Genomic DNA, 13,499 nt, shown 5'->3' on the forward strand with positions numbered 1-13,499 from the left:
CAGGAGTCCATTGTTGTTGTTGAGTGCTGGCATGATACCAGGAGTCCATTGTTGTTGTTGCTGTTTAGTGCCATTGAATCCGTTTCAAATAATAACCACCCTGTATAGGGTTTCCAAGGAGCAGCTGGTGAGGTTGAACCTCTGACCTTGTGATTCAAGATGCCATCTCACCCCAGCATTAATAGCCAAGTTAAAAAAAAAAAAAAAAAACAGAAGTAACAAATGCTGGCGAGGGTATGGAGAAACTATGACCTTCCTACATTGCTGATGGGACTGTGAAATGGTTCAACCACTCTGGAAAAAGGTATGGCGCATCCTCAGAAAGTTGGCAGTAGAAATACTGTATGACTTAGCAACCCCTCTACTTGGTATATATTCACAAGAAATAAGAGCTAGGCCACAAGTAGATATATGCACACTGATGTTCATTGTAGCACAATTCACAATAGTAAAAAGATGGAGAGAGCCTAAATGTCCATCAGTGGAAGAATGGATAAACAAAGTTTGGTACATACACACAATGGAATACTGTGCAAAGCTGAAGAATAATGATGAATCTGTGACCCACCCCATAACACGGATAAACCTGGAGGACATTATGCCGGGTGAAATTAGTCTACCACAGAAGGACAATTATTGTCTGAGACCACTATTGTAACAATCAAATCATTCAAGATCTAAGGACAAAGTTGAGAAGAGATGGGAAAGTGGATAGAATGGAAATAGGAATTACGGGAAGGAAGCAGGATAATTGCTGTTGCATGGAGTGGATTGCAGTCATTGAGATGAAACAGTGTATGATTGATTTGTTGAATGTAATACTGATAATCTTGTCTGTAAACCTAAAGAACATCATCCATGAAAAGAGTAAAAATCATTAAAAAAGCAAAGACCAAAATGAGTATTATAAAAGACTCTGAAACTTATTCTTGAGCATAGGAAAGCTAAAGCAGCAGGAAGAAATAAAAAAATAAAAGAGCTGAACAAAAATTTTCAAAGGGTGACTTGAGTCAGGTATTATAATGAAAAGTGCAAAGATCTGAAGTTAGAAACCAAAAGGGAAGAACACACTCAGCATTTCTCAAGCTGAAAGAACTGAAGAAAAATTCAAGCCTTGACTTGCAATATCGAAGATTTCTATGGGAAAATATTGAATGATACAGGAAGTATCAAACAAAGATAGAATATTCAGAGTCACAGTACCCAAAATAATTGGTTGATGCTCAAGCATTTCAAGAAGTAATATATGATCAAGAACTGATGACATTGAAGAAAGAAGTCCAAGCTATACTGAAGATGTTGGCAAAAAATAAGTCTCCAGGAAAATTGACAGATCACCAATTGAAATGTTTCAACAAACTGATGCAGCGCTGGAGGTGCTCACTCATCTAGGCCAAGAAAGTTGGAAGACAGCTAGCTGGCCAACCAATTGGAAGAGATTCTTATTTGTGTCCAATACAAAGAAAGGTGACTCCAGGGAATACGGAAATCATTGAATACTATCATTAATATCACATGCAACTAAATTTTTGCTGAAGATAATTCAAAACCAGTTGCAGCAGTACATTGACAGGGAACTTCCAGAAATTCAAGCCAGATTCAGAAGAGAATGATGAATGAGAGATAATCATTGCTGACATCATGTGGATCTTGGCTGAAAGTAGAGAATATCAATAAGATGCTTTCTTGTGCTTTATTAACTATGTTATGTGAATCATAACAAACTATAGATAACATCACAAAAAATAAGTATTCCAGAACACTTAATTATGCTCATGAGGAACCTGTAATAGACCAAGAGGTAGTGGTTTGAACAGAACAAGAGTACAATGAATGATTTAAAATCAGGAAAGGTGTGCATCAGGATTGTATCCTTTCACCATACTTACTTAATTTGTATGTTGAACAAATAATCTGAGAAGCTGGATTATATGAAGAAGAATGTGGCATCAGGACTGAAGGAAGACTCATTAGTAACCTGTGATATGCAGATGATACAACCTTGTTTGCTGGGAATGGAGTAATCATTGATGAAGATGAAAACCTACAGACTTCAGTATGGATGGAATTCACTTCAATGTAAAGAAAACAAAAATCGTCACCATTGAAGTAATAAGTAACACCATGATCATGATAAATGGAGAAAAGATTAAAGTTATCAAAGACTTCATTTTACGTGGATCCACAATCAACACTCTGGACTATAAGCAGCAGCCAAAAAATCAAACAATGTGTTGCATTAGGCAAATTTGATGCAAAAGACCTCTTTAAAGTATTAAAGAACAAAGATATTAGTTATAGGACTAAGGTGCTGACCCAAGCCGTGGTATTTTCGATTGCCTTATATGCATGTGAAACTTGAACAGTGAATAAGGGAGACAGTAGAACAATCATGGCATTTTAATTGTGGCATTGTCAAAGAATATTGAAAGTACTGTAGACTGCCAAAAGAACAAATGAGTCTGCCTTTGAAGAAGTACAACCAGAATTCTCCTTAGAAGCCAGAATGGCGAGACTTCATCTCTCATTCTTTGGAGATGTTATCAGTAGGAATCAGTCCCTGGAGAAGGACATCATGCTTGGTAAAGTGGAGGGAAAAAGAAGAAGACCTCCAATGAAGTGAATTGGCACACTGGCAGCAGCAGTGGACTCAAGCATAACAACAGTTGTCAGGATGGCACAGGACTGGGCAGAGTTTAGTTTTGTTGTGTGTAGGGTTGCTATGAGTTGAAACTAACTCAGTGGCATTTAACAACACAACAACACCTGTGTGTGGAATAGAATTCTGAGTTTCCTGTGCTTTGTACCTCTTGTACAATCATGCACTGCATAACACCCATTCAGGAAATGTCAGGCTGTGTATGTGTCCATAGTCTTGTAAGATTATGATATTGTTCAGAAATTTCAACTGGAGAACAGGATGTAGAGGATGTAACCCCAAGTAGTGAATGCAACAGCTTCCTGCTTGCAACACCTGCATCTTGTGTGTTTTTTATATGAAGTGACTATGCTGCCCGACATGCAGTACATATTTACCCTAAAATACATATGTGTTGATAGTTATAATAAGCACTTATGCTATTGTAAGGACTGGACTTTTATCATTATATTAATGTGAACTTTCCCTACTTATAAATAAGGTTATCATACAGTAATATATGGAGTCCTAGTGTGGCATTGTGGATTAATGCACTTGACTGCAAAATTGGTTTGAACCGCGAGGTCAGTGGTTAAAGCTCACCAGTCCCTCATAGGAAACCCTATACAGGGTCGCTATGGGTCGGAACCAACTAGCCGGCACTTAACAACAGCAACAATAATAATGTACGCTTCAACTAGTCGGTGATAGCAGCATCACGTCTCTTGTATTGCATATCTCTTGAAGATTATAGGGTTTCTCGGTTTTATTTGGGGCTTTAAAAAGTTCATGGGAAGATTCCCATTATCTTTTATTCCATTTGTCCATGAACTTTTTGGAGTCCCTCAAGTGCATCCAGGTAGCATAGTGGGTAATGAGTTGGGATACTAGCCACAGATCAACAGTTCAAATCTACCCATTGCTCCATAGGAGAAAGATGAGGCTTTCTGCTCCCGTAGAGATTTAGGGCCTCAGAAACTGACTCCCTGGCACACCACCACCACCACAAGTGTATCCTGGCTTCCAAATACTGCTAGTGACAGCAGCAGCAACAGACAAAGGAGACACATCAATCTGGAAGTAAATCAAAAGGCTATTAAGCAACGCAATGGTGGAAAATCAGTGAATGATGTTGCTCACAATTTAGGCATGTCTGTTTGTTAAGTATATAATATGGTGTTTGCACAACATCCAAATCACATAACAGCCTATTTCACAGAATGTATTGTGGATGTTAAACAATGCATAGTAGTATATTAAATTTCTTGAACTGCAGCCACAGGATTATTACTTGTCTCTATTTTTGTTCTACTGAGAAATCAGAAAAATTCAAACCCTGATGATTCCTTAAAAATGCATTAAAACATTTATGAGGCCTAAACTCAAAGCACCTTAATCAAATTGGATTTTATGAAAAAATAATAAGGAAGACTCAGACAATCTGTTTCTGAGATATCGTGGAACTAAAAACATGTCCAAAATAAGATAATAATTTATCTTACAGCTTTAGTATAGGTAGGTATTGATTGGAGAATATAAAAGGTGTCATTTTCAAGAAAAACCTATTTTGATCACTTAGAAGATTTTACAAAGACTTTTTAAAAGTATAAAATGCAACTATGCTTTTTAGACGTTTAGTTAACTTTTTCTAATTCCTCTTTTTAAATGGAAAGAGTATGTTTAGTTCTTTTTGTGGACTGAAGTTAAAATAGGAACTTTATTTTGGATATACATACACATCAATAACAATTCCAGAGATTTTGTTATTTCAAAATAGTGTTTCATGAAATCCATTTATGAAGTGCTTAGAAGTTTGTCTAACAAATGTGACTATGAGTTTGGATATTTTCTACTTACTATTATACTTTATAAAGGAGCTCTGGCAGTGTAGTGGTTACGAATCGGGCTGCGAGCCTCAGGGTCAGCAGTTCGAAACTGCCCGCAGTTCTGTGGGAGAAAGATGAGGGTTTCTGCTCCCGTAAAGATTTGCAGCCATGGAAACCCTTTACAGGGTCGCTATGAGTCGGAACCAACTCCATGGCACATAACAACAACAGCAACAACATTATACTTTATAAGGAGCTCTGGTAGCGTAGTGGTTACGAATCGGGCTGTGAACTGTAAGGTCAGCAGTTCGAAACTACCAGCGGTTCCGCGGGAGAAAGATGAGGCTTTCTGCTCCTGTAAAGATTTACAGCCTCGGAAACCCTGTGCAGGGTCGCTATGGGTCGGAACCGACTCCACGGCACTTAACAACAACAACAACAATTATACTTTATGGTGTAGTGCTGTAGAATAAACACTGGACTGCTAACCTCAAGGTTGATATTTCAAGCCCATCAGCCGCTCCTTGGAAACCCTACACAGGGTTAAGATGAGTTGGAACCAATTCAATGACATGTAACAGCAAGAACAACTATACTTTAGTGAAGAAATCACTTTTGAGAGGCTTGGTGATTTGAAATCGCAGTTTTGTAAAATTAGAGCATTTTATAGCGGAGAACTGCAAAATTTGAAGACTAATTTACTCTGGTGGTGACAATGGCTGTGTGCTGTGAAGTCAGTTCTGACTCATAGCAACCCTGTTTAGGGCTTTCAGTGCTGTACCTAATGGGAACAGAAAGCCTCATCTTTTTCCCATGGAGCAGCTGGTAGATTTGAACAATTAACCTTGTGGTTAACAGCCCAATTTGTAACCCACTGTGCTACCAGAGCTCCTTTACTGTATTTAATGGAAAAACAGAAAATATACAGATACATTTTAGTAGATTTGTTGCACTTACCGATTCAGTGTTTGTCAGTCTGTTCACAACTAGAAATGTTTCTGGTGTTGAAGTCAGAAGATTTTTGAGTGGCTGCCATATACCAAAGACTATATGTACCCATACAGTTTGTACTCAGCTACTAACCTGGTGTGGTGCTGCAGGGTAATGCACTGGACTGCAAGGTCAGTTTGAGCCAAAAGGTCGTCAGTGGTTCAGACCCACCAGTCACTCCTTGGGAACCCTATACAGAGTTTCTATGAGTCGAAACCAACTTCGCAGCACTTAACAACAATAACAACAACAACACTAACCGTAAGGCTAGTAGTTTGAACCCACCCGGAGGTGCCACAGAGAAAGGCCTGGTGTTGTGTGTCTGTAAAGATTGCCACCAAGAAAGCCATATGGGGCAGTTAGGCAATGTAACACATGGGTGTCCACGAATCAAAATTGGTTCAATGGCAGTTTAGTTTCTTATTGTTGTTGTTCCCTTGTGCCAAATACAGTATTAAGCACTCATGGTATGAAATAGCCCTTGTACAGATGGGAAGAAAGAAATGTAAGCTGTTAATGACAAAGTAGCCTGACAGATAGGTAGACGGTACAGTGATGGTACAAATAAAGGCCTCATTATGTCTGAGAAGATTGCGGGCAGGAGTAGAGAGCTCTGTAATAGAAGACTCCACAGATAAGTGATTCTTGAATTGGGCTTTGGAGGTAAGAGCTTGAAAGGAGGACAGAGAGAACGGCCATTCTAAGGAAAGAAAGCAGCCTACCTAATGGAATTAGGAGCGTGTCTTGTCTCTGTAGGATAAGTCCTGGACTGAGAACCACAAGGTTGGTGGTTTGACCCCGCGTGCCACTCCACAGGAAATAGATGAGGCTTTCTGCTTCCTCAAAAAGATTTATAGCCTCGGAAATCCTATAGAATATCGCTATGAGTTGGAACCAACTCAACAGCTCCTAACAACAACAACAACAACAATGGGATTCAAGATTGAAGTTGGAGAATTGTAGATAATCTAGTTTCAGTGAGATATAAGTTGGGTGTAAGTGGAAAGAGAGACAATGGGAGAGGTTTGAGGAATTTGGATCACTGAAGGGCCTTGAGAATATCTTATTATCTGATAGTTGACGTTATGGCAATAGTTGTGATGGGAGTTTTAGAATATATGAAGGGAAAGGAAGGGATGAGGTGAACATCTAGAATACAGAAACTTTGTGTGTGTGTGTGAATTGCGTGATGGTTTACATCGGAGAATATCAGTTTTGCTCTCATCATTTCATTGCATTGATTACAATCTTTTCCAAGTATTTGCTTCTATTTCCTCTTTTTTTGTTTTGTTTTGCTTTTTGATGTACACAAAAACACTCAGGAATATATCATCATTTAAACAACCAAAGGCCATGTCAAATACAATAACTTTTATGGTAAAGATTAAAGTAGAAAACCTCTGAAAGGAACTGAGGAAGAGGTAGAAATTTAGAATGAATAAACAAATGGCAACACACAGAAGATCCTAAAATCCTGAAAACCAAAGGAGAAGTGTCCTTATCAGAATCTGAAGCTGTAGAGACCAAGTTAGATAATGAATAAAATATATCAGTGCACTTGGGCTTTAGGGGATCTTTCATGACGTCTGGGAAACCACATGAGTGCAGTGATGAGAGACAGAGTTCAGATTCATCTATATTAGGAAGATGTTTTAGAGCACTGTCACATACTCTTTGGGTACCCAATTGGTTGCCATACCATTGTGTGACATTTCCATTGAAAATAAAATTTTCATCACATCATTGTACAAAAAACTGGTGATTGTTTTTTGTTTTTAAAGCTGTTTGCTTTCTAATGTCTTGATTTTATCTTCTAAACAGGAGCTGGTCAAGCATACCACTGATTCCACCGAGAAAGCAAATCTGAAACTTGCTCTTGATGCAATGAAGGTAAGGCAAACATATCAGCCACTTGTTTGTGTTTTCTATTTTTGCCTATAAATACGAGAGTTTATACTGCTAATATATTAATATATGATATATGTGAGTATATTATACATGAATAAGTTGGGGGGTACCGAAAGAACTGTATATTTGTTATTGAAATAGATACCGTTTGTGGGTGCAATTAAGTTAGTCAAAAACTCATAAAACAAAGGGATCTATTAAAATAGCCTTTGTACAAGGATGACAACTTTTGTAGCCACCAAAAATATTTAATATAATGGTTTCATTTAATATATTTTTATAGTTGCTTATAGCTAACTGTTGGCTATGTAACAATAACCATTCTGTGACTTTGGAAAGCCAGGTATGAGTTGTTCTCTTTCTAAGAGAGTATTTGCCAGATTCACCATTGTGTATGCTCTGTATCAATACAAGGGAATGCAGCATGGATTTTTATTATCATGAACCACAAGTAGATAAAAGGCTGGCTTTCCAAACATACTGGGAAATATATAAAGCCCCAGTTTTCATGTTATACTTGATAAAAATGACCTTGAAGTATTATCTGCCGATGACCTGATACAGAAGCAAGTATTTGTTCTCAAAAACAAAATGCTGATGAGAGTCTGTTCAGCGCAGTGCACAAGTACTAATTTGTGTCCTGGAGTCCTGGTGTGGTGCTGTAGAATAAGCACTGGACTACAAGGTGTCAGTGATTCACATCCACCAGCTACTCCTTAGAAACGCTATACTGGGTCACTATGAGTCAGAACCGACTTGAAGACACTAAACAACAACAATAGCTTTCCTGGTATGGTGTTGTAGGATAAGCACTAGGATGCTAACTGCAAGGTTGTCAGTTCAAACCCACCAGCTGTTTTTAGGAAACCATATACATGGTTGCTATAAGTTGGAACCTACGCAGTGGCATTTAACAACAACAACTACATAGCATTTTCAGTGTTTCACTGATTCTATCGCCACCATTAGGAAACATCATTCTCTTATTTATTATGACCAAAAAGTCATGATCAAGTTTCTCATTTTTAAATAACTTATTTATGACTTACCCTAGGAAAAGTCAGATTTCCATTTAGAACAAAAGTCTGACAAGCTGCTTGTGTCAGACTTCTGTTCCTACTGTTAAAGCTGCATTCAGAGGATAGAGGGGGAAAAAAAGAAAAAGCTAAAAAAAAAAAAAAAGAAATAAACAGGAAAATCTGGAACACCCATAACAAAAATAGCTAGTTACAGTATGGAAGGATTAGCTAATGCTTCCTCAAATATAAGGAAGACATTTTAAAATAGGTGAAGACACGTGGAGAGACATGACCAGCAGGTTTTTGTTGTTGTTGTCGTGGTTGCCATTCACTTGAATTCATTTTTATGCTGTTTAGTTTCTCATCTCGTCTTCATTTCTCCTTTTGAACTCTTTAAATCTGGACCGGCTTCCTTGGTTGAATACTCTCAATACTAATATATTAACTGACTGCACAGAATTGTCCTGCCAGACCTGTTGTCTGACATTCAGTTACTTGTTCCCCTGCTAATCCTCATCTTTGTCCTTCCTCTAATCTCAAGCCAGTTATTAATTTGTCTGGAATTTATGTTACTCTGTCCCCATTTGTTGTTGCTGTTGCCCTACAGAGGGACATTGTGTTTGTGTTTGCTTTGTAAGACAACAGCATTCTTGCTTTTCTCAGAGATGTGATAGATGACAACTCTTCAGACATTTTTAATTGCCTTGGAGATGCCATTTTGTTTGATTGGGTGTTCATTTCATTGTCATTGAAACACTATAGTTGTTACATTTACTGCTAATGGAATTAATGATGTGTGTGTGTGTTTGTGTTTTCAAAGCAGATCTCAACTCTTATTACCATGTCTTCTTTGCTGTACCCTTCTCTTTATTCTGCAGGACTTGGCACAATATGTAAATGAAGTGAAAAGAGACAATGAGACCCTGCGTGAAATTAAGCAGTTTCAGCTGTCGATAGAAAATTTGGTATGTAATTATCCTTCCATCCAACTCCCCCATCCTCAAATTTGGGAGCATTCTAGGATTTGTTTTGAAGAAAAAAGTACTTAAGGTTAAGTAGTTTACCTTAAGGTTTCCTTTGTTCTCAGGCTTGCTTTCCAATTTCTGTGTTTGAACATTCACGTGGATGCCTGCTGGTACCTGTGCCTTCCCATTATGTGAGCAAGGACTTTCTGCTGCCAACTTGTCCCTCTCATCTCAGTAAATCCTGTGCCTCTTCTCTTGCAGTCTAAGCTCTAAACATTGATGTCCATCATTTTCTGTTTTCCCCAATACATACATACATACACATGGATGACTCTTGCTTATTTGTGCATTCTGTATCTACTTATTACCTGCCTTATGTTTGGAGCTGGAACTGGAACTGTGTACAAGATGGTGTGTGGTTGAGGAGACTAAAAATAGAGCTTAAAAATGCCATGTTGATTGGCTACCTAAAATGAGGGGACAACAAAGGCATGAAGTGACTGGCTTACAAGTTTTCAAGAATTATTTTAGTTTCAGAGTGTGCAGGGGGAAGGTAGAGTCCCCACTGAATAGTTTTCATCTTGTTTAGACGGGTCTGGTGACAAGAGATGGGAATACGATTCTTAGGATTCAACAGTAATAGTTATCATGACTAATTATGACTGTCACACTGTAAAGATAGAAATTTTGTAACAAAAACAGGGAAATAGTTAATCTTACATTCTAGGAAAAGAGGCCCCTAGGACTATCAAGAGAGAAGAGCATGAGCAGAATGTGGGACCCTATCCAGAGAAGCAGCGACACCAGAGATGGAGGCAGAGATGGGGGCATGGAGAGAGAGAGCAGCTGAGGACTCTAGATTCATGGAAAGAGAAAGACTTTGTGCTTACAAACAGGAGGCAGGCTTGCAGAATGTGCCCTTTGATTGTTTAAATGATTGTATATCCCTGAGTGTTTTTGTGTACATCCTACCCCCCAAAAAAATCCCCAAACAAAACCTAACAAAGGGATTAGAAGCAAATACTGTTGAACAGTGATGCACGGAGGAGATTGTAAATCATTGCAATTGGTAAAACCAGTGTTCTGTGTAACACCAGTGTTCTGCCATCTAAGCTATCACTCATTTCATAATAAAAGCTTTAAAAAAAAAAAATGTCATGTTGAGGTTAGTGTTACAAACTGAGTGTTGTAACAGAGGATGATAAAGAGTGTTCTAGTTTAGATAAGATGCTTAGAAAAAGTCCTCTGGAGCTATTTGTCATTTGAACGGAGACCTGAAGGATACAAAGATCAAGCTACACAGAGATCTAGGGAAGACAGCAGTAAGTGAATTGCCCAGGGACAGGCAAGAGCCAGGTGTTTCCAAGACACTGAAAAGGGAAACATAACTAGAGACTGAGGGAGAGAGAAGTGATGGGAAGCAGGGGGACCTGCATGCTGTGGTCTTGTACACCCCATATGCACTTGAGATTTTATTGTGACTTCAATGGGAAGCTAGGGAAGGTTTTTCTTAAATTAGGGAATATCACATGATACACATTCCAAGAAGATCTTTTAAACCACAGACAAGTTTGCAAGCTGTTGGAGTCATGTTAAGAGAGAATTGACTTGGTTTAAACTATTAGTGATGACAATGGAGACAAACTGAGTGGATTTAAGTTTTGTTTTGTTTTATATGTTGGTGAAGTGGTGTTAATTGGCTCTCTGTCTGAAATATCTTGAGCCTCTCGCTCTTCATTTCTAAAGCTACTTTCCCATTTCAGGACCCCATCATCTCCATCTTGCAATCACAGACACTTCTTCAGATAGTTGCATTTCCCAAATGTAGATTTAATTCACTCTCTCACGCAAGATCAGCAGTTCAAAACTACCAGCTGTTCCGCGGGAGAAAGATGAGGCTTTCTGCTCCCGTAAAGATTTACAGCCTCGAAACCCTGTACAGGCTTGCTATGAGTCAGAACCAACTCCACGGCACTTAACAACAACGACAACTCAATGTTGCCTAAACTTTCTGTTGCCTTCAAGAGCTAATCCATATTCCTGAACATAATAGTAAGGAATAATTCCTGATCTGTCAGTAAACTGCGTTCCTAAATTCATGCAGATCTGTCTGTTCATGTACTTTACATTGTAACTATTTTACTGTGGATTATAGTTTTATAGTCTCTGATTTGTGTAGATCTTTGTGTAATTCTGCCTTTTTTTTTTTTTTTTTTATCAGAGGCTAGAATGTCTTTTCCTTTTTTCTCTATCAAGTTCCCTCAAGACCCAAGGAAAATGAATCACTTTCCATAATCTCCTTTCATTCTGTCTTATTTGTAATTTCATAGCCCAGTGTCTGGACAAATGTTTAGCACTGGTTTTCATAGTTTCTTGTAGTTCAATTCATTGAACATGTGTCTGCTTTATTAGAAAGGAAGCTTCTGATACTAATGATCATTTTTTTTTATTCCCTTGAAACCTGGTACAGTATATATTCATGAACACTTTAAAACGCTTTGTTTTTAATTGTCTGTATCTGGTGAAATAATTATTTCAAATCATTAAGTCAGAACTATTCAATTTTGAGATCTTAGCTCAAGGAAACCATCCCTAGTCTTTTAGGCCAAAGTCCTCTCTTATGCATGTTTCCTGTACTTTTCCTTCTTGGCAATTGTGCACTTCTGGAATATGTGTTCCCCAGTTAGACAGTACGCTCCATGAGGACAGGCTGTGCCCATTTCCTTGCAGCTAGTATAGCAGCCACACAAAGTAGGTGATCAGCACATATTAGTGGCTGTGACTCCCTTGTGATTAGGATTCTTCCAATCAATTTTCTCTTTTGATAGCTAGCTTTCTCATTAAGATTATATCAAAACTAATTAAATTCTCCATAAAGCCCTGGAAGTATAAAAGACAAGGCTATTTTTAAAAAGTGTATCCTAGACCTGTGCTTAAAAAGGCATAATGATCATGCTTATATTGTAATTAGCTAGTTGTCTCTCAAAATATTTTTGATATTTACTTCTGTATGTATGTGATGCAGCGAAACTCAGAAATGTACATTTTTATCTTTTAGAACCAACCAGTCTTGCTTTTTGGGAGGCCTCAGGGAGACGGTGAAATTCGAATAACCACTCTAGACAAGCATACAAAGCAAGAAAGGTGAGAAAACAAGTAATTATTATCAGGCACGTCAGGAGCTGTGGTGGTGCACTTCTTAAATGCTTGACAGCTAGCTGAAAGGTTGGCGATTGGAACCCAGCAGCCGCTCTATGGAAAAAGCTGTCACTGTCTGCTTCTATAAAGATGGCAGCCTTGGAAACCTTTGGGGGCAGTTCTACTCTGCTGTGAGTTGGAATGTATTGGTCAGCAATGGGTTTGGTGTTTTGGGTATCAGAAATTTGAGAAAACCTTAAAACAGTTTCTTCAGGATAGAAGGGGGAGGGAGGAGAAAAATAAGGGAAGACCAGCGCATGATTTTCTAAAACTTTCTAACGTAAGCATGTTAGATATTCTGTTCCTCTTCTGATATTGATTTGTCTAAATGTAAGCTCTTGAGAAAGAAGTGACAAGTATAGACAAGGTCAACTAGGTATGAGATAAAACAAAAATAGAGATAAAGTCACAACAAATGCCTACAGTAAAAACACCATTGTTTGATATTTTTGTTGTACATTTTAAAATAACATAGTAGAAAATGACCCATGAAAGAAGTCTGAATGAGGACTATATAGTGAAATTTTCTTGAAGGTTAGTTAGTAAGTGTGACCTGGTGTCTGATTATGTGATTTCCCAACTGGTACCTTTGTGGTCAGTGAGTCAGTCCCTGGGTGATGCAAATGGTTAAGCACTCGACTATTCGCCAAAAGGTTGGCAATTTGACCCCACTCAGAGGCACCTTGGAGAACAGAGGATGTACTTCCAAGAGATCACAGCCTTGAAAACACACTGTAGAACAAATCTGTTCTGTACATAGGGTTACATAGGGATACTGTTCTGTACATAGGGTTACTGAGTCAGAATTGGCTCAGTTGTTGTTGTTGTCAGGTGCCATCGAGTTGGAACCGACTCTTAGCGACCCCATGCACAGCAGAACGAAACAATGTCCAATCCTGGGCCAACCTCACTACCACCGCCACATTTGACGCCATCAATGATGCCACCTGGCTGA

General features: G+C 38.4%; 1 protein-coding gene across 1 annotated transcript in view; it reads left to right on the top strand.

Annotated features, from left to right (window-relative positions):
* Positions 1-13,499, top strand: part of VAV3 (vav 3 guanine nucleotide exchange factor) — a 515,438-nt gene that overhangs the window by 248,698 nt on the left and 253,241 nt on the right. Inside the window, exons 11-13 of the mRNA XM_006865984.1 lie at positions 7,276-7,344; positions 9,260-9,346; positions 12,405-12,490. Of these exons, the coding sequence (XP_006866046.1) occupies positions 7,276-7,344; positions 9,260-9,346; positions 12,405-12,490 (242 nt within the window). The remainder of the gene's footprint in view (positions 1-7,275; positions 7,345-9,259; positions 9,347-12,404; positions 12,491-13,499) is intronic.

Source organism: Chrysochloris asiatica, unplaced genomic scaffold, assembly GCF_000296735.1.
Source record: "Chrysochloris asiatica unplaced genomic scaffold, ChrAsi1.0 scaffold00085, whole genome shotgun sequence".
In the NCBI taxonomy this organism is placed as follows: Eukaryota; Metazoa; Chordata; class Mammalia; order Afrosoricida; family Chrysochloridae; genus Chrysochloris; species Chrysochloris asiatica.